General features: G+C 34.6%; 2 protein-coding genes across 6 annotated transcripts in view; both read right to left on the bottom strand.

Moving 5' to 3' along the window:
- The window catches only part of LOC111152087 (interphotoreceptor matrix proteoglycan 2), an 80237-nt gene extending 77922 nt beyond the window's left edge, over nucleotides 1–2315 (bottom strand). The window contains exons 1-2 of the mRNA XM_022510397.1: nucleotides 2231–2315; nucleotides 1538–1786 (exon numbers count right to left, since the gene is read on the bottom strand). Of these exons, the coding sequence (XP_022366105.1) occupies nucleotides 1538–1786; nucleotides 2231–2315 (334 nt within the window). The remainder of the gene's footprint in view (nucleotides 1–1537; nucleotides 1787–2230) is intronic.
- Nucleotides 2316–4806: 2491 nt separating this feature from the next.
- Nucleotides 4807–23050, bottom strand: part of LOC111151324 (SUMO1/sentrin specific peptidase 7) — a 159523-nt gene continuing 141279 nt past the window's right edge. For 4 of the 5 annotated variants that reach the window (XM_022509240.1, XM_022509258.1, XM_022509267.1 and 1 more), the window contains 7 exons: nucleotides 17878–17970; nucleotides 17135–17259; nucleotides 16302–16354; nucleotides 9115–9158; nucleotides 8952–9020; nucleotides 8124–8274; nucleotides 4807–6654 (listed from right to left, as the gene is read on the bottom strand). In XM_022509240.1, coding sequence (XP_022364948.1) covers nucleotides 6517–6654; nucleotides 8124–8274; nucleotides 8952–9020; nucleotides 9115–9158; nucleotides 16302–16354; nucleotides 17135–17259; nucleotides 17878–17970 — 673 coding nt within the window. In that variant the 3' untranslated portion in view covers nucleotides 4807–6516. The remainder of the gene's footprint in view (nucleotides 6655–8123; nucleotides 8275–8951; nucleotides 9021–9114; nucleotides 9159–16301; nucleotides 16355–17134; nucleotides 17260–17877; nucleotides 17971–23050) is intronic. The other variant, XM_022509250.1, reaches the window with a different exon arrangement.

The raw sequence follows: 23050 nt of genomic DNA, 5'->3' as shown, positions 1-23050 counted from the left end.
GGGGGATGAGTTAAATATGTGTTGGCGATTAAGGACTGCATGTGTTCTGATGAGCACCAGGTGCTGTATATAAATGTTGAATCACTCAAGTTGTGTACTTGAAACTAATATTGCACTGTATTTGACTAACTGGAATTTAAATAAAAACTAAAAAATACTTTCTTTGAAAAAATATATAAAAATAAAAAGACTTAAGGTTTGGTGAGCTAGGAGAAGTGAAAGGACAAGAGAGAGGAAAGTAAAAAAGAAGATAAAGGGGGCGCCTGGGTGGCTCAGTGGGTTAAGCCGCTGCCTTCGGCTCGGGTCATGATCTCAGGGTCCTGGGATCAAGCCCCGCATCGGGCTCCTTGCTCAGTGGGGAGCCTGCTTCTCTCTCTGCCTCTGCCTGCCTCTCTGCCTGCTTCCGCTCTCTCTGTCAAATAAATAAATAAATAAAATCTTTAAAAAAAAAAAAAAAGAAGATAAAGCAGCAGCTTAGACTGAAGATCCATATAGCCCAGGGCATGGAAAATACGTGTCCAATAAACATTTGTTGAATAAATACATAAATAAGCAAGTCCGATTTCCCTGCCGTCTAATCATCTACCTCTACTTTAGTTTGCTAGCATCACACCCATCTTATGGCTTTTTATTGTCTCCTGAGCAGCAAAAAGTGAAGTGTGAGATTCCTTCGAAACTCAGAGACATACTATGGTCAATTAAGCTATTTTGGTTAGTAAATACAGAACTTATACACATAATAAAAAAGGATTTGATCAAGGATAATACTGTTTAGTTAAAAATAAAATCCTGGGCACAGTCAGTCAAGCATCCCACGGACTCTTTGTTTTGGCTCAGGTTGTGATCTCAGGGTCATGGGATCGAGCCTTGCTTGCGTCAGGCTCCGGCTCAGTGTGGAGTCTATTTGAGACTATCCCTCCCTCTCCCTCTGCCAGTCCTCCCCTCAACCCCTCACCCCCACCTCTGCATGCTTGCTGTCTCTATCTCTAAAAAAAAAAATAAATAAAATCTTAATTATAAATAAATAAATAAATAAAATCCTAGTTAATTGCTTTCAGGTCCATTGTGAGAAGTGCCATCATTTTAGACATGATAAGTTTAAGTATACCAACCAGAGACTTATCATCATGAATCTGCAGAATGTCTGGACTATAAAATATAGAAATTTATTATATTTTCATGTATATAAAGTAACTAATTACCCAAATAGGTAAGTATGACATGGACAATACATCTTGCAGGTATATTTAAACAAATTACTGAATGATGAAGGAAAAATAAATTTTCCAATAACATAAACTGGTATTTTTGACATGCTTAAAAGGCTTTAGCCATTTCCACTCTTAAACTTTCCTCTGAATCTGTATAAATACTATACTTTCAGCAAGTCCCTTTCCCATAGCTAATACAAAGATAATATTTGGCTCAGTATCTGTCTAAATTATCACAGACTTTGAATTTTCACAAGATACAACACACATGTTAGAACTATGTTTGAATTGCATCATGAAGCCCCAAGGTTTAGATGCTCACTTACCTCGTACTTTAAAATATTTCACATGGTTTGCCACAGCCTCTGTCACACTTTCACCCAGACAGGTTTTCACATCATTAGGAAACAGAATAGATCGCCTTCTTCTCAGCAACCACTGTTTCTCAGTTTCTCTGTGGTCCAGAGGTAGTTTCCTTTCAGTAGAAGAAGTGTCTGTGGATTCTGAGTCAGTCAGGAAAAAAGAAACCGCACTCTTGGGTTCTTGGATATCTTCTAAAGACATGTAGGTTTGTGCTACAGAATGAAAGCATAGACAAGTCTTCTGATAATGAACAAAGATACAGTATGAAAGGTAACAAATAAAAACTGACTTTTGTGCCATATTTCAATTTTAAAGTCATGATCAGACTACAGACATGCATGCCTCAAGAGTGGAGGAGTGAGCTGTCAATTTTTTCTCCATCTAACTCCTACTCCTTTATTTCAAGATTCTTGGTTATTGAAATAACTATATATCCAATTGAGACACAAGAAATAAGAGGAAGTAAGTCCGAAGTAGAAATTACTAAAGAAAAAAAACAAAATTATTGGAGAGATTTTAAAAGTTTAAATGAAGCAATAACAAAGACTAAAATAATAGCATTTGATTCAATTTCTTACACAGTTGTATCAAATAATGTTATTTTTAAAGAGATTATAATACAAATATAAGGAAAAAATACATAGATTTTTAAATACCTGTTAATGATGTAAGGTTTCCTTCTATCACGACAAATATCAAAATACCCAGAGAAATCTTCCCCAAATGAGGAAACATAATCATTTGGGCCAAAATCAAAGGAATGAGAAGAAACCAAAATCCTTAACTTGAACACCCGAAAAGAGTTGGAACTTCCAGTAACAAATTATTATAGGAAAGGTCTAACATTTAAGAGTTTATATTTGAGAACTGACAAACATTCCAAAACCATTATAAATTAGCTAAATAAAAATGGTGTCCTTTCAAAATACCTGTCACTTCTTTCCTGAAATAACCAGCACAGCTATGAAAGTGGAAGAGATAAGCTAATTAGAACAGATGGGGAGAGACAATTTCTTTATTCTAATCTACCCAGCTAAGCTCTTTACGGCTCTTTCTTTGCCTTTAACAAGGAGTCCACTTAAAAATACTCTTTCACGTATGATTCATGGAGTTTTACAATTTTTATGAATCTAGTGGTTGAACATGACTGATTCACAAGTTCTCTGGGTTCTTCTAGGGTCTATGATTTGTTTTGTTTTAAGATTCATTTATTTATTTATTTTGAGAGAGAGAGAGTGTGTGGGTGGGGTGGAGGCAGAGGGAGAGACAGTCTCGAGCAGAACTCCATGCTGAATGCAGAGCCCAACTTGGGGCCTGATCTCACCACCCTGAGCTCACAACCTGAGCCAAAACTAAGAGTCAGAAGTTCAACCAACTGCGACACTCAGGTGCCCCTAGGATTTATGATATGTAAGCAAAAGATTCACAACCCCAAACTGACTATACCTATCTACTTCAGAAATACAGAGCTAGGTACAAAACTAACTCTAGCTAGTTTTCCTGGAGCTATTTCTTTTCGGCATAGTTACTATCATGTAAATTTCTCTCCTTGATAAAAAATTTGAAAATCTGGGATGCCTGGGTGGCTGAGTCGGTTGTGTCTGCCTTCAGCCCAGGTCATGATCCCAGGGTCCTGGGATGGAGTCCCACATCATGCTCCTTGCTCAGAAGATAGCCAGCTTCTCCCTCTCCCTGCTGCTCCCTTTGCTTGTGCTCTGACAAGTAAATTAAATCTATTTAAAAAAAAAGAAATTTGAAAATCTTTGGTTATAACCACTTAATGTCTTCTTCTGTATTTATAAAATGGGATAGGACTAATAAACCTAACCCATGATGGGCTATCGTGAGGATTAAGTTAGTAAATACACAGAAAATGCTTAGAATAGTGCCTGATACATACTAAGCATACAATAAAAATGATAGCCACATGATAACTGTGTTAGCTACTAAACATGAGACCCAGTGTGTTTATGTACATGAGGAACTCCTAGCCAAGAAAGGATATCTTTTACCACAATAGGACCAGATAAAATTCTTTGTATTAGGACAGTTGTTTTTATCAAATAAACCTAGTAGAAAGCAATTAAATTCATCAAAGTCCCTGGGAAAGCTAGGGTTTACATCTTATGTCATGTACCTCTAGTGAAGTTTTCGGGGGGGGCGGGGACTGTTTGGTAAAGATCTAAAGCACATTTCTCTTGAGAATCCTAAAGTAGTCCTGACCCCAATTTCTTCAGCCCCCAAAAGGGATGCACTCAGTTGTAAGAGAAGAGACCAGCTGGGTAAGTGTAGACCATACCAGCATAAGAAAGCCTGATACCCACAAAAGCCTGTCTTTTAATGTCTACTCACAGTTCTCCCAGACCAGGCATAGTTCAACAATTAGAGGTCATTTTCACAATTAAAAAAAATATTGAATACAAATGACATTTTACATTTATTTTAGCCCAGTACATTTCTAAAGAAACACTAGTGATAAGAAATAAAACCCAAGATAATTTGCTATGAAGAAAAGGCTTAAGCTTGGTGTTAAGCCAAAAGCAATTACAGCAGAAGTGAATAATTTTATATGATTAAAAAGTAGGTGACACTGGAAAGATGAGGACAGCACATAGATTGGAGCCAGATTAGAAAGGGCTCTCTATGAGCCTTTTTTTTCCCCCATAACATAAAAAGAAAACAAGCTGATTATAAGAGGCATTAAACTTTTTCTAAGTCTTACTTAGATAGGAGTCAAACAAACAAAAAAAAAGCTACTCCTTTTTTTAATCCCAAGAGTTGTAAATTAAAAATAGTATTGTCTTCTCTGGAAAGACTTTCCCTGTCCAGTGACAACCCTCTTACTATCTTTCTACCACTTCTCACTAACACACACACACACACACACACACACACACACACAACTAGGATGAACTCTCTCCTGAGCTCCCAAGAAAGTCTATTACAGTTTTTGCCAGGAATATTAAAACTATTCATATGTCCATTTCTCCCACTAGACTATAAATGACTCAATAACAAAAGCTGCAGTTCATTTTTTTGTACCTAGCAAATTGCCTACTAATAGATGCTCTAAAAATGTTTCCTGAATCAAAAAATTAACTATATGCCTGTTAAAGAAGAAAGAAAAATTAATCTAAGCATCAGTTATATGATATGAACTGGAAATCATAAATTTGAAAATTTATTTCTAAGAATGGCTCATGTTTCTTAAGAAAAGAATATTACGCCTTGATTTAATGAATTGGAAACGTGTTTAATATAAAATGTTGATAATCAACGCATCATTTCCACATGAATTTAGGAAAATGAATTTTAAACAATCTTCAAAACATGATAAAGGACAGTGTTACCTTTGAAAAACATACAAACAAAAAGTTAAGAAGTCACAAGAAGATGTATTACATACTTGCTTTCCCAAAATTAGATGTATGAAATAATTAATAGTCTTTTTAAAAAGTCCCCTCCCATACACACACAAGTTGGGAATGAAAACATGTAATTATAACCATCTTTATAAGAAATCTCCAAAAGACAAATATCTTTAACAATATAAAGATGATGACAAGATTAACAAAAACTCAAAAACACTGAGGCTTAACTGACAAATTCAAATTCACATGATTTTGAAATAAAATGTTCCAACTTTTAGCTTTATCTTAAATTGCCTTTGCTTCAGTGCTTTATATAGTTAACAATATAAATCCAAGAGATGCTTAAAACAGAAGATCAAAATAACTCTTAGAAAACATGTTTCTTTTCTGAGAAAATACATTATCATTGTCCCCTCAAAATTTTCCTGATAACATCAAAAGTTTGTGAAGTCTTTAACCATGTAATACCACCATCATCACATGAATTCAAAACTGTTACCTGAACATTAAATAAAAACTTAAGCTCCATGGGGATCATAGGTCTCTAAAAACTATAATTTAAAAATATAAAAGCAATTCTAACAATCTGGCTTTTGCAGATGAATACTGGATAAACAGAGTTATAAAATTATATATTTAGTTCTAACAATTAATAAATAAGATTTTGAGGGTATTTTTAATTAAAGTTATGAGGACACCAATTTTACCTTCTACACTTACAGAAACTGCATACATACATTCTAAGATATCAGAATAGGACAGAAGTCAATATTGATAAAGCTATACCTCAAATAAACTAATTGAGCTACATATGTAATTTTTACAAATCTGTTTTGGACAGTTAAAATTTTTTTGTTCCAAATTTCATTCTGAATGAATGAACTAAATTCTCAGATCCCCACATATGACATCAAAAGAAAAAGAGAACATATAACAATTTACAGCAGAGTAACGGTTCCATTTAGCAATTGAGAAAAATAAGCTGCGCTTTGAAAGAGTCAATTTTTATCATCTTCCTAACATCGTGTCTTCTTTTACACTATACAGAAGGGATGCCGTAAATGGCATTTTCTGAAGCCTTAATACTAAATTCTTCTTTAAAAAAATACACAGTATTCATACTGCATGCTTGAGCTGCAAAGAAGAGAATTACAATATAATGTGACTTGTCAACAAACTTGACAAGCACTGGGGCTGGCACCAGGGAGGACCTAACTCCCCTCAACTCCCAGTTACATGGAAGTACAGATCACATAGTTTTATTATCTACAAAAACATTCCCACATTTACATATGCTATTGCATAATCAGAAACATTTAATCAGAAAAATATCAAATATTTATGAAATTTTAATTTCTATCTAGTAAGTTTATCTATACCACCCCCATTTTCCACTGCATCTATGAGATCTCAACAATCTAATAATATATCTTATATATTTTAGATACTGTTCAATGACTTTTAAAACTACCACAAGTTATTTTCTTCTCTGTGAGCTGACTAACACAAATGCTGATAAGCGGCTTTCCAGTAATCTTATAGAACATCTGTGTCATGTTTGTACAGATTAACTAGCTACTGCTGCCCTTCTGTTGCTGTAAATGAAGTTTCAAAATGAGCTCTCGAATATCCTCCCGTTTGGTCTTTATTACATGACGAGGAAACCATTTCTCCAAATGAATTGGAAGCTCAAAATTAACAATAGGATCCTAATGAAAGAAAAGAAAGAATGCAATCACTTTAGCAGTACAATTTAAATTTGTTTTTATTTCATTTTACAAGAAATGAGAAATTGCTAGCTTTTTAAAATAACGGCTTTACTGAGATATAATTCATATAATATATAATTCACCTAAACCTATGTATTACCATTCCTCCCCCAACTATATGAAAAGTTCTAACTGTATACTATAATCCTTATGTGCTAAAAGTGCATTCAGTACTAGTCAAAAATACTCTACTCCTATACCAATTTTCATAACACCACACCAAAAAATGGGGCTGGCTGCCAGGACAACCAACAATGCAATTAGAGGGCTAGAACTTCCAGTCTCAACTCCCCGGCCTACAGATAGTGGAGAGGGGCTTCACAAATAATGTTGGTAATGACTGAAGTAATGAGTGGACAGTTTAAAAAGCAAACAGTGATTCCTTGCTTTTAAAATTTCTTCCTTAATACAGCTACTTATAGTATCACTGATGAGCTAGAAAGTTTAACACTCATGCTTATTATTGTATTTATCTAGCTTATGGTTTTCTGAGCTTCTTGAGTATATGGGTCTTCTACTTTTTTTTTTAAAGATTTTATTTGTTTATTTGAGAGAGAGAATGAGTGCTTGCACAGAAGGAGAGTGAGGGGAAGAGTGAGGGGGAGAAGCAGACATCCTGCTGAGCAAGGAGCCTGTCGCAAGACTCAATCACAGGACCCTGAAATCATGACCTGAGCAGAAGGCAGACGCTTAACCAACTGAACCACCCAGGTGCCCCAATATATGGGCCTTTTAGTTTTGAAATTTTTTCTTCAAATTTTTGTCTGCCTTTCTCTCTCTCCCAACCTAATCCTTCTGGAACTCTAATTACATGTAAATTACACTTTTTGACCTGTATCACACTTGTCTCTTATACTCTGTTCTTTATGTTCTTTTTTTTTTTCTCTTTGAAATATAGTGGAATTCTTTCCATTGCCCTTTTTTTTTAAAGTTCTAATCCTGTCTTCAGCTGCATCCAAGTCTGCTACTAAACCCAACTAATAAGTTCGTTTTACTTTTTCTTCTAAGTTTTTATTTATATTCTCCTTAGTTAACATACAGTGTAATATTAGTTTCAGGTGCAGGATTTAGTGATTTACCACATATATACAACACCCAATGCTCATCACAGAAATGCCAGTAAGTTCTTAATTTCAGATATATTATTCTGCATTTTCAGCTCTAGATATCCACTTGATTTTTTAGTAGATTCCATCTCTACCCATTTTGTTCATCTTTGACTGTTTTCTCTAACACATTATTCAAACCATTTTAAAATTCTTCTCTGTTAATTAACTCCAATATCTGGATTATATGTGGTTTAATTATTTTCTTTCTTGATTAACTGTACTATTTTCTTGCTCACCCAGTAATTTGTGATTATATCCTACTAATTGTGAATAAAAAAATTTATTTACATCTTTACATACCTTAAAAAAGCTCTCCACATATTGCAGTAAATATACTCCACAGTCACTGCTATTATCTTGTTTGGGAACTTTGGGGCATAGGTCCACCATGTTTGTTTTGCTGAATTCACGATGAGTTTTTCGTTTAACTTCCCATTCTACCTCTAAATACCTTGAATCATCAAAAAGTAGAGTGATTCTAGTAGAAATCCCTTTACTATTACTATTCAACACAAAGAAAAACATTTGCTGCCAGATGTGTTGCCTCAAGTCAAATTTCTAAATTTAACAGTACAAGTGTTTTAAGGCTTTAAGTGTTACTACTTAAAATCATCTGAGTTTCAGACTAAAATCTAGACTTTTTTCAATAATTCAACTTCATAACTCATATATATAAACTCATTTATATTATGAAGTAAACTGATAAATTATTTTAAAAGTTTAGCTGGTAGCTATTTCCAGATCCTATAATAAATTACAAAATTATACACACACACACACACACACACACACACACAAGTAATAAAAATATGAAAAAGTTATTTTTTCTAAAATGATACTTTTGATAATCACTAATATCTGCAATGTTCCTTTGTAAAATTATACTTATTGTTCAGTTACAAATACAAATTCTGAATTTTCTTTCAATATATACAAGTTAATATTTGAGAAATATTAATACTTGAATATTAACATACATGGGGATATATATTGATTATATTTGTAGACTTCATCTAAATACGTAGTAAAATATAATTCATGGCATAATCTTTTCAGTAATTCTTACAGTAACTTCAAAATTATTGAGATTTTAGGTAACAGAATGAGGGTAAAATTGTTATTACTTACTCTCGTAAATTCTGAACTGTGTTTTGTATAGAAGCAGCCTTCAAGGAATCTAGTATGAGAATGCATGGCCTATGAAAAGCAAAAAAAGAAATCAAAGTGTACATATCTGTATATGGAGTAAATTTAAATATCTGAAAAAACTATTATTACAGCATGTACCTACCTTTTACACATTTTCTTTGGTACTGATGGATTTGTCTCGGTACTCTGAAATAATAGGCATTTTTATGACTTTACAATTAAAACCAATTTGAATAAATTAATATGCAGTTAGTCTTTAAAATGTTTGAAATACTCTGAAATTCAAATTTCAAGTAAGAGCTCTTTTCATCATCTAAAGTGAGCCAACATCATTTTTTTTAGAAATTCACTGATTTATGTTCTTACACTGGTGAGAATATCTTATATATACACTTTTACATGTGGCCTCAAGAAGTTATGGCACTTTAACATAGCCTAAAAACAACCTAGAATTCTAACTACTTCTATTCAGAGTCACCAGCTTAAGCAAAGATAAACAAGTTAATTTAATCTACCCTTATCTACATTTTCTAACTCAACATATGCTATTGGTGGAGACAAATTTGAGAAACAACAGATCAAACTTCAAGCAGATTTCTTTAATGAAAAACTTCTCAGTACCCTTATTATTCTAATGTAACAGTGAATCTTTAAGAGAGGACTAAGACACAGGATTTACCCAACTTAACTGACCTTATAATCCTTTTATCATAATCTGCAACTTAGAACAAGTGTTTCCAGGAACCTAATTTAGAAGCCTGTTTCTTCCTTCTTCTTCTTTTTTTTAAGATTTTATTTATTTATTTGAGGGAAAGAGATAGACTGTGGGGAGGTGAGGGAAAAAGGAAGGGCTTGATCCCAGCACCCTGGGATTGTGACCAGAGCCGAAGGTAGATGCTTAACCAACTGAGCCACCCAGTCACTCCTGGGAAGTCTGTTTCTATAAGAGAGAAGAAACTCCCCAATCATGTCACTGTTACAGCAGAAAAGGAAACTTCCTTTCTTCTGCCCACCCTATACCAGTTAAGGGTAAAGAAATAAGCCTATGCCAGGATAGCAAGGCTGCTACTCTCGGTACCTACCAAAAAAAAAAAAAAAAAAAAAAGTCACTAGGTGGTTACTTTGGTCAATTAAGACACCAAAACTAGACCATGCATGCCAGTTTGGAGGACTATAAAATAAAAGTTAACAAAACACAAAAATGTGGAGCCTAAACAACATACGACTAAACAACCAATGGGACAACAAAGCAATCAAAGAGGAAATCAAAAAAATACATGGAGACAAATGAAAATGAAAACAAAACAGTCCAAAATCTTTGGGATGCTACAAAAGCAGTTCTAAGAAGTTAGTTTATAGCAATATAGGCCTACCTCAAATAAACAAAAATTTCAAATAAACAATCTAACTTTACACCTAAAGAAACTAGAAAAGAAAGATCTAACAAAGCCCAAAGCTAGAAGGAAAGAAATAATAAAGATCAGGGTGGAAATGAATTAAATTAAAACTAAAAAGAAAAACAACAGAAAAGATTAATGAAACCAAGAGCTGGGTCTTTGAAAATATAAACAAAATAATAAACCTTTACCCAGAATCATCAAGAAAAAAGAAAGATGATTCAAATAAAATCAGAAATGAAAGATGAGAAGTAACAACACCCAATAAATATGAAGGATTATGAAAACTTACATGCCAATAAATTGGAAAACCTACAAGAAATGAATTCCCAGAAAGACACAATCTTCTGATACTGAATCAGAAAGAAATAGAAAATCTGAACAGACCAATTACTAGTAATGAAACTAAATCAGTAATCAAAAAACAATAAAAAAGTTGATGACCAGATAAATTCATAGATGATTCTACCGAACATTTAAAGAAGAGTTAGGGGCTCCTGGGTGGCTTGGTCAGTTAAACAATCAACTCTTGGTTTTAGCACAGGTCATGATCTCAGGATCATGAGATCAAGCCCCACATTGGGTTCTACACTCAGTGTTGAGTCTGCTTATCCTTCTCCTTCTGCTCCTCTCCCTGCTTGCTCTCTTTCTCAAAAATAAATAATTTTTAAAAAATAAAGAAGAGTTAGTATCTATTCTCCTCAAACTATCCCAAAAAAATAGAAGGAAAGCTTCCAAACTCATTCTATGAGGCTAGCATTACTCTGATTCTGAAACCAGACAAAGACACCACAAAAAAAGAAAACTACAAGCCAATATTTCTGATGAATACAGATGCAAAAATCATCAACAAAATACTAACTGAATTTAACACTACATTAAAAGAGTCATTCACCTTAATTAAGTGGGATTTATTCCAGTTATGCAAGGATGGTTCAGTATCCACAAATCAACCAAGGTAACACATCCCTCTAACAAATTAAAGGATAAAAACCGTATGATCATCTTAATAGATGTGGAAAAAGCATTGGACAAAATTCAACATCCACTCATGGTAAACACTCTTCATGATGAACACTCTCAACAAAGTGGGCTTAGAGGGAACATAGCTCAACAACATCATAAAGTTCATGTATGACGGCCCATAGCTAACACCATACTTATGGGGAAACGCTAAAAGCTTCTCCTCTAAGACCAGGAATAACGATGCCCATTCTCACCACTTTTATTCAACAATCAGACAAGAAGAGAAATAAAAAGCAACCAAACTGGTAAGGTAGAAGTAAAACTGTCACTATATGCAGATGACACACTATATACAGAAAACTGTTAAGATGTACCAAAAAACTATTAGAATTCATAAATGAAAAGAATAAAGTTGCAGGATACAAAATTAATATACAGAAATTTGTGCATTTCTATACACTAATATCAAAATAGCAGAAATAGAAACTAAGAAAACAACCCATTTACAATTATACCAAAACACATACGCACAAAAATCTAGGAACAAACAACCTCACAGGTGAAAGATCTATACTCTAAAAATGTAAAATACTGATGAAAGATACTAAAGACAAATAAATGGAAAGACATAACATGTTCACGGATCTGGAGAATCAACGTTGTTAAAATGTCCATACCACACAAAGTACTCTACAGATTCAATGCAATCCCTATCAAAATACCAGTATTATTTTTCAAAGAACTAGTAAAAATAATCCTAAAATGAGTATGGAGCCACAAAAGATCCCAAATAGTCAAAGCAATCTTGAGAAAGAAGAACAAAGTTGGAGGTATCTTAACCTCAGATTTCAAGCTATACTACAAAGATACAGTGATCAAAACATTATAGTCCTGCCACAGAAGAGACACACAGATAAATGGAATAGGATAGAGAGCCCAGGAATAAACCCACACCTACATAGTCAATTAATCTACAACAAAGAAGGCAAGAATATACAATGGGCAAAAGATAGCCTCTTCAATTAAATGGTGTCAAAAAAATTGGACAGCTATGTGCAAAAGAATGAATCTGGATCACTTTCTTACACCATACACAAAATTCAACTCAAAATTAAGGACCTAAATATGAGACCTGAAACCATAAACCTACTTCAAGAAAACATAGGCAGTACTCTTGGACATCAGCCTTAGCAACATTTTTCGAGATCTGTCTCCTTAGGCAAGGGAAACCAAAACAAAAATATACTATTGGGACTACATCAAAACAAAAAGCTTTTGCACAGCAAAAGAAACCATCCACAAAATGAAAAGGCAACCTAATGAATGTGAGAAGATATTTGCCAAAGCTAGATCTGATAAGGGTTAATTTCCAAAATACATAGAGAGCTTATACAATTTAACACACATACTTAAGTCCAATTAAAGATGGGCAAAGGATCTGAATAGACATTAAGACCTACAGATGGCCAACAAACACACGAAAAAATTTCAACATCACTAATCATCAGGGAAATGTAAATTAAAACCACAATGAAATACTACCTTATACCTGCCAGAAGGGACTAAATCAAAAAGACAAAAAATAGCAAGTGTTGGTGAGAATGTGAATAAAAAGAAATCTGCATAAGCTGCTGGTGAGAATGTAAATTGGTTTTCTACAGCCACTGTGAAAAACAATGCAGAGTTTCCTCAAAAATTAAAAAGAGAAATACCATACGACCCAATAATTCTACCACTTGGTGTTTACCCAAAGAAAGTGAAAACACTTATTTGAAAAGATATGTGCACCATAATGTTTACTGCAGTATTATTTACAATAGCCAAGATATGAAAGCAGTCCAAGTGCCCATCAACAGATGAATGGATAAAGAAGATGTACACACACACACACACACACACAGAGGAGTATTAGAAATAAAAAAGAATGAAAGTTTGTTATTGGCGATGATGTGGAGGGAGCTAGAGGCTATTATGCTAAGTGAAATACGTCAGACTGAGAAAGACAAATACCATAAGATTTCACTCATATGTGAAATCTAAAAAAACAAATTAATAAACAAAAAGCAGAATCAGACCTATAAATACAGAGAACAAACTGATGGTTGCCAGAGGGGAGGAGCATCAGGGGATGGGCAAAATGGGTGAAGGGGGAGTGGGAGAGTCAGGCTTCAGTTATGGAATAAATAATCACAGGTATAAAAGTCACAGCATAAGGAATATGGTCAGTGACACTGCAATAGCACTATATGGTGACAGATGGTGGCTACGCCTGCAGTAAATGTAGCATAACATTTAAAATTGTCAAATCACTATGTTGTACATCTGAAACTAATGTAGTACTGTATGTCAAACTACACTCAAAAAATAATTTTAAATATATGTACATTTTATATATAATATATATAAATATATATTGATATATATACATTTATATATATTTAGGTTTAGATTACTAATTACACTAGCTTAAAAAAATGCAGACATGATGAAGAATAAAAGTACATCTGAAGGTGCGCCTGGGTGGCTCAGATGGTGGGCATCTGCCTTTGGCTCTGGTCATGATCTCCAGGTCCTGGGATCGAGCCCCCCATCAAGCTCCTGGCTGGCTCAGTGGGGACCCTACTTCTCCCTCTTCCTCTCTCTGTCTCTCTCTCAAATGAATAAATTAAAAAAAAAAAAAAAACTTAAAAAAAATACTCTGAAAAGGAACCAACCAAAATGAACTAATAAATTACTGAATAAACAAATAAAAAAAGTTAAAGTAAGCTACACAAATGCAAGAAGAATGATAATTTCTCTTATTCTATTTCCTATCCCCATAAAATATATCAAAGAACCATAAAACAACACATTTATTATGGTCCAACAATATCCATCATATATGATACTACAAGTGGAAAACCCAAAGACTCTACTCCAAAACTGCTAGAACTTGTACAGGAATTCAGTGAAGTATCAGGATATAAAATCAGTGCACAGAAATCAGTTGCATTTCTTTACACCAACAACAAGACAGAAGAAAGAGAAATTAAGGAGTCAATCCCATTTACAATTGCACCCAAAACCATAAGATACCTAGGAATAAACCTAACCAAAGAGGCTAAGACTCTATACTCAGAAAACTATAAAGTACTCATGAAAGAAATTGAGGAAGACACAAAGAAATGGAAAAGTGTTCCATGTTCCTGGATTGGAAGAACAAATATTGTGAAAATGTCTGTACTACCTAAAGCAATCTACACATTTACTGCAATCCCTATCAAAATCCCATCCATTTTTTTCAAAGAAATGGAACAAATAATCCTAAAATTTATATGGAACCAGAAAAGAACTAGAATAACCAGAGAAATATTGAAAAAGAAAGCCAAAGTTGGTGGCATCACAATTCCAGACTTCAAGCTCTATTACAAAGCTGTCATCATCAAAACAGTATGGTACTGGCATAAAACAGACACAGAGACCAATGGAACAGAATAGAGAGCCCAGAAATAGACCCTCAACTCTAGGGTCAACTAATCTTCGACAAAGCAGAAAAAATGTCCAATGGAAAAAAGACAGTCTCTTCAACAAATCGTGTTGGGAAAATTGAACAGCCACATGCAGAAAAATGAAATTGGACCATTTCCTTATACCACACATGAAAATAGACTCAAAATGGATGAAAGACCTCAATGTGAGAAAGGAATCCATCAAAATCCTTGAGGAGAACACAGGCAGCAGCCTCTTCGACCTCAGCCATAGCAACTTCTTCCTAGGAACATCACCAAAGGCAAGAGAAGCAAAGGCAAAATGAACTATTGGGATTTCATCAAGATCAAAAGCTTTTGCACAGCAAAGGAAACAGTTAACAAAACCAAAAGAAACTGACAGAATGGGAGAAGATATTTGCAAAAGACATATCAGATAAAGGGCTCTTGTCCAAAATCTATAAAGAACTTAGCAAACTCAACATCCAAAGAACAAATAATCTAATCAAGAAATGGGCATAAGACATGAACAGACATTTCTGCAAAGAAGACATCCAGATGGCCAACAGACACATGAAAAAATGCTCCACATCACTTGGCATCAGGGAAATACAAATCAAAACCACAATGAGATACCACCTCACACCAGTCAGAATGGCTAAAATTAACAAGTCAGGAAATGACAGATGCTGGCAAGGATGCAGAGAAAGGGGAACCCTCCTACACTCTTGGTGGGAATGCAAGCTGGTGCAGCCACTCTGCAAAACAGCATGGAGATTCCTCAAAAAGTTGAAAATAGAGCTACCCTACGACCCAGCAATTGCACTAGTGGGTATTTACCCTAAAGATACAAGCATAGTGATCCAAAGGGGCACGTGCACCCGAATGTTTATAGCAGCAATGTCCACAACAGCTGAACTCTGGAAAGAACCTAGATGTCCATCAACAGATGAATGGATAAAGAAGATGTGGTATATATGTACAATGGAATACTATGCAGTCATCAAAAGAAATGAAATCTTGCCATTTGCGATGATGTGGATGGAACTAGAGGGTATTATGCTTAGCAAAATAAGTCAATTGGAGAAAGACAACTATCTTATGATCTCCCTGATATGAGGAAGTGGAGATGCAACGTGGGGGGCTTGGGGGGTAGGAAAAGAATAAATGAAACAAGATGGGATCGGGACGGAGACAAACCATAAGAGACTTTTAATCTCGCAGAACAAACTGAGGGTTGCTGGGGGGAGGGCAGTCGGGAGAGGGTGGTGGGGGTATGGACATTGTGGAGGGTATGTGCTGTGGTGAGTGCTGTGAAGTGTGTAAACCTGGCGATTCACAGACCTGTACCCCTGGGGTTAAAAATATATATTTATAAAAAAATTAAAAAATTAAAAAAAAAATCCATCATAGTCCATACCTCACTATGCCCTATTTTACAGATAAAATTATTACATTCAAGGGTTTTCCCTCTTTTATACCTAAAAGAATAAACTTACTTGGGAATCCTCTGTGCCCAAAGACAGTGTTGAAGCAGTATGTAGATCATTATCTAGTTAGAAATAATAAAGCAGTTATGAGTGTTTATTTATGTCTAATGCAAAATATTTAGATATGGTTTGGGTCAGTGTTAATGATAATGTCTATTAATAATTCTGCTTACTGTTTAGACTACAGCTATTAAAAACATAATTTCCATTTTTTTCCTGAAAAAGGTGAGCTTATTTTCATACTTAAGATTTGTGTTGTAACATAAGAAAAATCATGGAAAAATTTTAAGAGACCTGATATTACCTAGTCAATTTACTAGTGTTAACAAGAATTGTGTTCATTTGTTAAGAAAAAAATGCAAGATTTCACCACTAAAACACTTAAAATAAATGAATTCAGTAAAGCTGCAGGACACAAAATTAATATACATAAATTTGTTGCAGTTCTATACACTAATAACAAATAGCAGAAAGAGAAATTAAGAAAATAATTCCACTTACATTTGTACCAAAAATAATAAAATACCCAAGAATAAATTTAACCAAGGAGTCAAAAGACCTAAACTGGTCTATGCCTGCAGATCCATAACATGAATTCTTAGTCATGTTAGCAAAATTACAAAAAGTGCTACAGTAAAACTTGACATAACAGTATAAATTAAGAATTACATCTGGTTATACATGAGGTTGGGCATCTATTTTGAAAATTTCAGATTTCTTATTCTTTCTTCTAATAAGTGTCATGATAAAAAACTGTCATGAACTATCTTTTAACTTCATATTTCACTATAATCATTTTATTGTTGTCATTATTATTAAAAACACTACATTAAGTTTACCACCTATTGTTTTGTTGTCATGTTGAGACTGCTGAACTTGGGAGTGCTCGGATAATGTTTGTGGAAAATCTTCATATATAGCTTCTTCTAACCATGGAAAGCAAATGACTGCAAGGTACCAGTGAGATCTGTTGAAAAAGAAATACAATCTTAATAACACAAAATCCAAATAATGCAAAAGAATGTGTTCAGGACCTACAGCTGAGAAAGTGGGTATGACAATTTTCATACCAATTCTGAAGAAGCCCATTGTAATATTTGACACAATATGGAATACACATTCCAAAAGTAATTCAATAAGCAGTAAGACTACTTAGGGTAAAACCTGAGCTATTTCAAATTTATTTATTTCATCCAATCAGTGCTTCCTACTGAGAAACTGCTTCAATAAATAGACAGACTCACAACATCAACTTTTTTCTATTTATGCTTGAAGAGCTTGTTCTCTTAAGTATTTTAAGATTCATCCTAAAACCTTTTGATCTTTTATGCAGAAAATCTTTTGAGTCCAAGAAAGAAAAACTCAATGTCTCAGTCATTATAGTCTTGTGGGTATCTGTCATTTTTTTTCCACTATATTTACAATATAGCCACTGTCAAACCAAAATTTAAGATAAGTAACTCATAGTTCTAGCCATTTCTTTGGAAAAAATTAAAAACAATACCTGTAAATTACATACCCATAAGAAAAAACATTTTTTTTCTGTATGCTCCAATTTTGTTTTTAAATAATCTGAAATACTCACGACTCATTTACAGGCACAAAAATGTAATCTTTGTTAAAGATGTTTATGTGACGAGTCCATGTTCTTACTCTTTTATGTCTTCTCTGTGCCATTCTGAGAATATGAAAGATTTTTTACACATAAAAAATTTAAACTTTAAGATACAGATTTCAAGAGTCACTTTCAAACACTGAAAAAAATGCTAGATTCAGTTTACTTAACCATCCTCTTTAAGATACATAATATTTAACACACATTAAGATATATAATATTCACCCCTTTTCATTAAGACTAGTTTGTTCTTAATCCTAATCACATTTATAAATAATATAAAAAGAATAAAAGCAATTTATAAAATGTTTTATAGATTTCAAAAGTAGTTCAGCAACTAAAAATAGCAATACTTATTTATTCAATTTAGCTTCATGTGGACATGATAAGAATCTTAAGAGAATCATCTAAATGTTTTATATGTGATGAGGGAGGTATCAAAACTTAATGGAAGAGGAGGAATGAGGCATATATTCTTAGATTTTTTTAAAGATGACATTCATCTCCTTCCATTTCATATATAAGGAAATTATAAGATAATGAGTTAAATATACCCACCATTCACCCATCTTCCATTTTGTTTCTGCAATAAATATTAGTTTTCTATGAGCAATTAATAAAAATCACCCACACTACCTTTAAGGAATTTATAAAGTAATGAGGGCAGAAAACAACTACAACAAATAACTAAAGTATAAATGTCATAAAGATTATAAAGAAATTATGTTACAGCATTTAGAAAAGCCATCTAGAAAAGAATTGGGACAGAGAAATAATTATCTTTTCTTTATCAGGAAAACTAAGGAAGGATAATATCAAACCAAGTTTGAATATCAAAAAAAGTTTCAGGAAAGGGGTGGTATTTAACAGTGACATAAAAAAGTGACATGGTATGTGACTTCTGGCTCAGTCCCTTCAAGAACCTCTTTTTTATGCAAAGAATGAAACAAATCATTAAGTTCTTCTATATTTATTTTCTTAAAGTTCCAAATAATATAGGAATCAGACTTCTCTGACCCATCCCTATTCATCTGAATATCTAACCAAATTCAGAGGGATAAATATTAGGAAGGAGATGGAATCTAGAATGAGCTGAAAACAAGTGGCAGAAATTAGATACAATGTAATTAATTTTATAAAATAATCAGAAGTCCTATGTTTACTGCATTTTCTTATTTCAGAATGACCCAACCATTCCAGTGATTATAAACAATTATTTTCAACTAGTGCATAGCCTATTAATCTGTTTTTCCATTTGAAAATCTTAAAGATGGGGCGCCTGGGTGGCTCAGTAAGTTAAGCATCTGACTTTGGGTCAGGTCATGATCTCGGAGTTCTAGGATTGAGCCCAGCTTCGTGTCTAGCTCCTCACTCAGCAGGCAGTCTGCTTGTCCCTCTGTCCCTCCCTCTGCTCATGCTCTTTCTCTTTAATAAATGAATAAATTCTTTTAAAAAAAAGAAAATCTTAAAGATAGAAAAATGGTTTTCTTTTTTTGTTATATTGGTGTTTGGTTTCCTGACTATGCTAACCTTATTTGATTGGTAACATATGAGACACTGCATGGGGCAAGGAGAACAGGAGAGAATATGGGGAACATAATATAATCACTTATTCTCAGTTCCTAACTCTTTGGAAAATGAATATGTTCAATTAAATGTCTAACACTTCTCTCCCCATTCAGTAAGATACATTATTATTTTCTTGAGATCCTAATATGTACCAAGCACTGAGCAAAAGGCACTGAGGAAAGAGTAGAAAATAAGACAGATGTAGTTCATGATCTCATGAAATTTAATTTTAGGACAAGCAAACAAATGATTAGATTTCATGTTATGAAACAAAAAAGTGCCGGGAGAAAAAATTTCATCAGAAAATAGGAAAGAGCTTCACATATTTGAAAATTTAAAGGAAGTAGGTTGAGCTGAATGAAGTAGGATATGTGAGTGGAAAGAATATCATGAGTTGTGTATAGGAGATGGACAGAAGCCAGCTCTGTCAGCATCTCATAATCCATAGTAATAAGTTTGTGAATCATTTAGTCTGCGATTTCCTAACACTAGTAGTATGAGCATCTTATCAGGGATTTATTTACCATTAAGGTTTATATCCCTTTTGGGGGATGGGCAGGAGCAAGATGGCAGAAGAGTAGGAGACCTAAATTTCATCTGGTCCCAGGAATTCAGCTACATAGTTATCAAACCATTCTGAACACTTACAAATTCAATAGGAAATTGAAGAGAATAACAATTCTATGAACAGAAAAGCTACTACTTTCTGGAAGGTAGGCCATGTGGAGAAGCGAACCCGAGGTGATATACCAGAAGATAGGCCGCTGAGGGAGGGGCCAGCTCCCAGCAAGCGGCAGAGCAGTGGAGCACAAAATCAGAACTTTTAGAAGTCTGCTCCACTGACAGATATCGCTCCAGAGGCTAAGCAGGGGGTGGAGGCCTCGCTAGGACAGTGGACACAGGACACAGGACCCTTGGTGTCACAGGAAGACCAGGGGTGCCTGAGTGCAGCAAGCTCCCAGGTAAGAAGGAAAGCCAGCTGCAAAGACAGAGCCAAGGAGTGGGCTCTCAGCTTGGGGTTGCCACTAACCATGATCTGAGGCATAGTGGTACCAATGCTCTTGGGGCAGGGAACCCAAAAGTGGCAGATCTGGGGAGACCCCACCCTTCCTCTACCAGGAGGAGTGGCATGGAATCGCACTGCAGGAATCTGCTGGGTTGGGAGACTCCAAACGAGGCCATGTGCCACAGACAGAAATGCTCGTTAACAGGCTGGATGAGCTCACAGTGCAGCCAGAGATCAGGGAGACAGGAGTGATTGACTGCTTTTCTCTGAGGGTGCACTGAGGAGTGGGACCCCGAGCTCTCAGCAACTCCGGGTGGGAGACTGGGAAGCCGCCATCTTCATTCTCATCCTCCAAAGCTGTATGGAAAGTGTTCAGGGAAGAAAAACTACCAAGAGCGAAACAGAACAGATCACTTAGCCTGCCCCGGCTAGGGTGGTACAATTCTACCTCGGGCAAAAACACTTGAGAATCACTACAACAGGACCCTCCCCCAGAAGATCAGCAAGAACATCCAGCCAAGATCAAGATTACTGATCAATGAGAACAGCAAAACACCAGTGCTAGGGGAACGGAGCACATTAAATTCATGGCTGTTTCCCCATGATTACTTTGTCTTCTGAAGTTAAATTTTTTTAAATTTTCATTATTTTTTTTCTTCCTCTATTTTTCTTTAATTGTTCCTATTTCCTATTTTAAACTATCTCATCAATACCTTTTTAAAAAATCTTTTTAAATTTTCATTGTTATAGTCATATTCTATCCTTTCATTCTATTTAACCTTATTTTTTGTATGCAAATAGATTTTTCTTTCTTTAAAATTTTGGGATAGAGTTTCTTCTAAAAGACCAAAATAGACCCTAAATCTAGCTTACGGCTTTGTTCTAGTCTCCAGCCTGATCACATTCTATCTTTTTTTTTTTCAACCAACTTCTTACTTATCAATTCCTTTTTTAAAATATTTTTTAACTTTCCTCCTTACAGTCATATTCCATCACTTCATCATGTTTACCTATATATATATTTTTTCTTTCTTTCTTTCAAATTTTGGGAGGCAGTTTCTTCTAACAGACAAAAATACACCCCAAAACGAACTGTGTGGCTCTGTTACATTCATCAGGCCAATCACCTATTTTTTTTTTCCCTTTCTTCTCCCATTGGACTCAGGTTTTCTCTGATTTGGCTACTGTATTTTTTTCTGGGGTCATTGTTACCATTTTAGCATTTTGTTCTCTCATTCATCTATTCTGCTCTAGACAAAATGACAAGGTGGAAAAACTCACCTCCAAAAGAACAAGAGGCAATACTGACTGATAAGGACCTAATCAATATGCATTAGTAAGATGTCAAAACTAAAGTTAGAAAATAATTACAAAGATGCCAGTTGGGCTTAAAAAAAGCATAGAAGATACTAGAGAATCTCTTTCTGAAGAAATAAAATCCCATTCTGGAGAAATAAAAGAACTAAAATCTAACCAAGTTGAAATCACAAAAGCTATTAATGAGGTGCAATAAAAAATGGAGGCTCTGGCTGCTAGGATAATTGAGGCAGAAGAGAGAATTAGTGATATAGAAGACCAAATGATGGAGAATAAAGAAGCTGAGAAAAAGAGAGATAAACAACTACTGAATCACAAGGGGAGAATTCGAGAGATAAGTGATACCATAAGACAAAACAATATTAGAATAATTGGGAACTGAGAAGAAGAAAGAGAGAGGCAGAAGGTACATTGGAGCAAATTACAGGGGAGAACTTCCCTAATTTGCGGAAGGAAATAAGCATCAAAATGCAGGAGGCACAGAGAACTGCCCTCAAAATCAATAAAAGTAGGTCAACACCCCGTCATTTAATAATAAAACTTAGAAGTCCCAGTGCCAAAGAGAAAAGCCTGAAACAACTCAGGACAAGAGGTCTATAACCTACAACGATAGAAATAGTAGACTGACAGGAGACCTACCCGCAGAGACCTGGCAGGCCAGAAAGGACTGGCATGATATATTCAGAGCACTAAACGTGAAAAATATGCAACCAGGAATATTATATCCATCCAGCCTGGCATTGAAAATAGAAGGACAGATAAAAAGCTTCCAGGACAAAAGAAAACTAAAAGAATTTGCAAACACCAAACCAGCCCTATAGGAAATATTGAAAGGGGTCCTCTAAGCCAAGAAAGAGCCTAAAAGTAACAGATCAGAAACGAATACAGACAATATACAGTAACAGTCACCTTAAGGCACTACAATGGCACTAAATTCATATCTTTCAATAGTTACTCTGAATGTAAATGGGCTAAATTCCCCAATCAAAAGACAGAGGGTATCAGAAAACATTAAACAAACAAACGAAAAAGACCCATTGATATGCTGTCTGCAAGAAACTCATTTTAGAACCAAAGACACCTCCAGATTTAAAGTGAAGGGATGGAAGACAATTTACCATGCTAATGGGACATCAAAAGAAAGCTGGGGTAGCAATCCTTATATATCAAACAAATTAGAGTTTAAGCAAAAGACCATAATAAGAGATGAAGAAGGACACTATATCATGTTAAAGGGTCTGTCCAACAAGA

The sequence above is a fragment of the Enhydra lutris genome, unplaced genomic scaffold (genome assembly GCF_002288905.1).
Source record: "Enhydra lutris kenyoni isolate GAN:26980312 unplaced genomic scaffold, ASM228890v2 scaffoldscaffold2, whole genome shotgun sequence".
NCBI classification, from domain to species: Eukaryota; Metazoa; Chordata; class Mammalia; order Carnivora; family Mustelidae; genus Enhydra; species Enhydra lutris.
The sequence above is the reverse complement of the archived record's forward strand: the minus strand, read 5'-3'. Positions and strand labels throughout refer to the sequence as shown.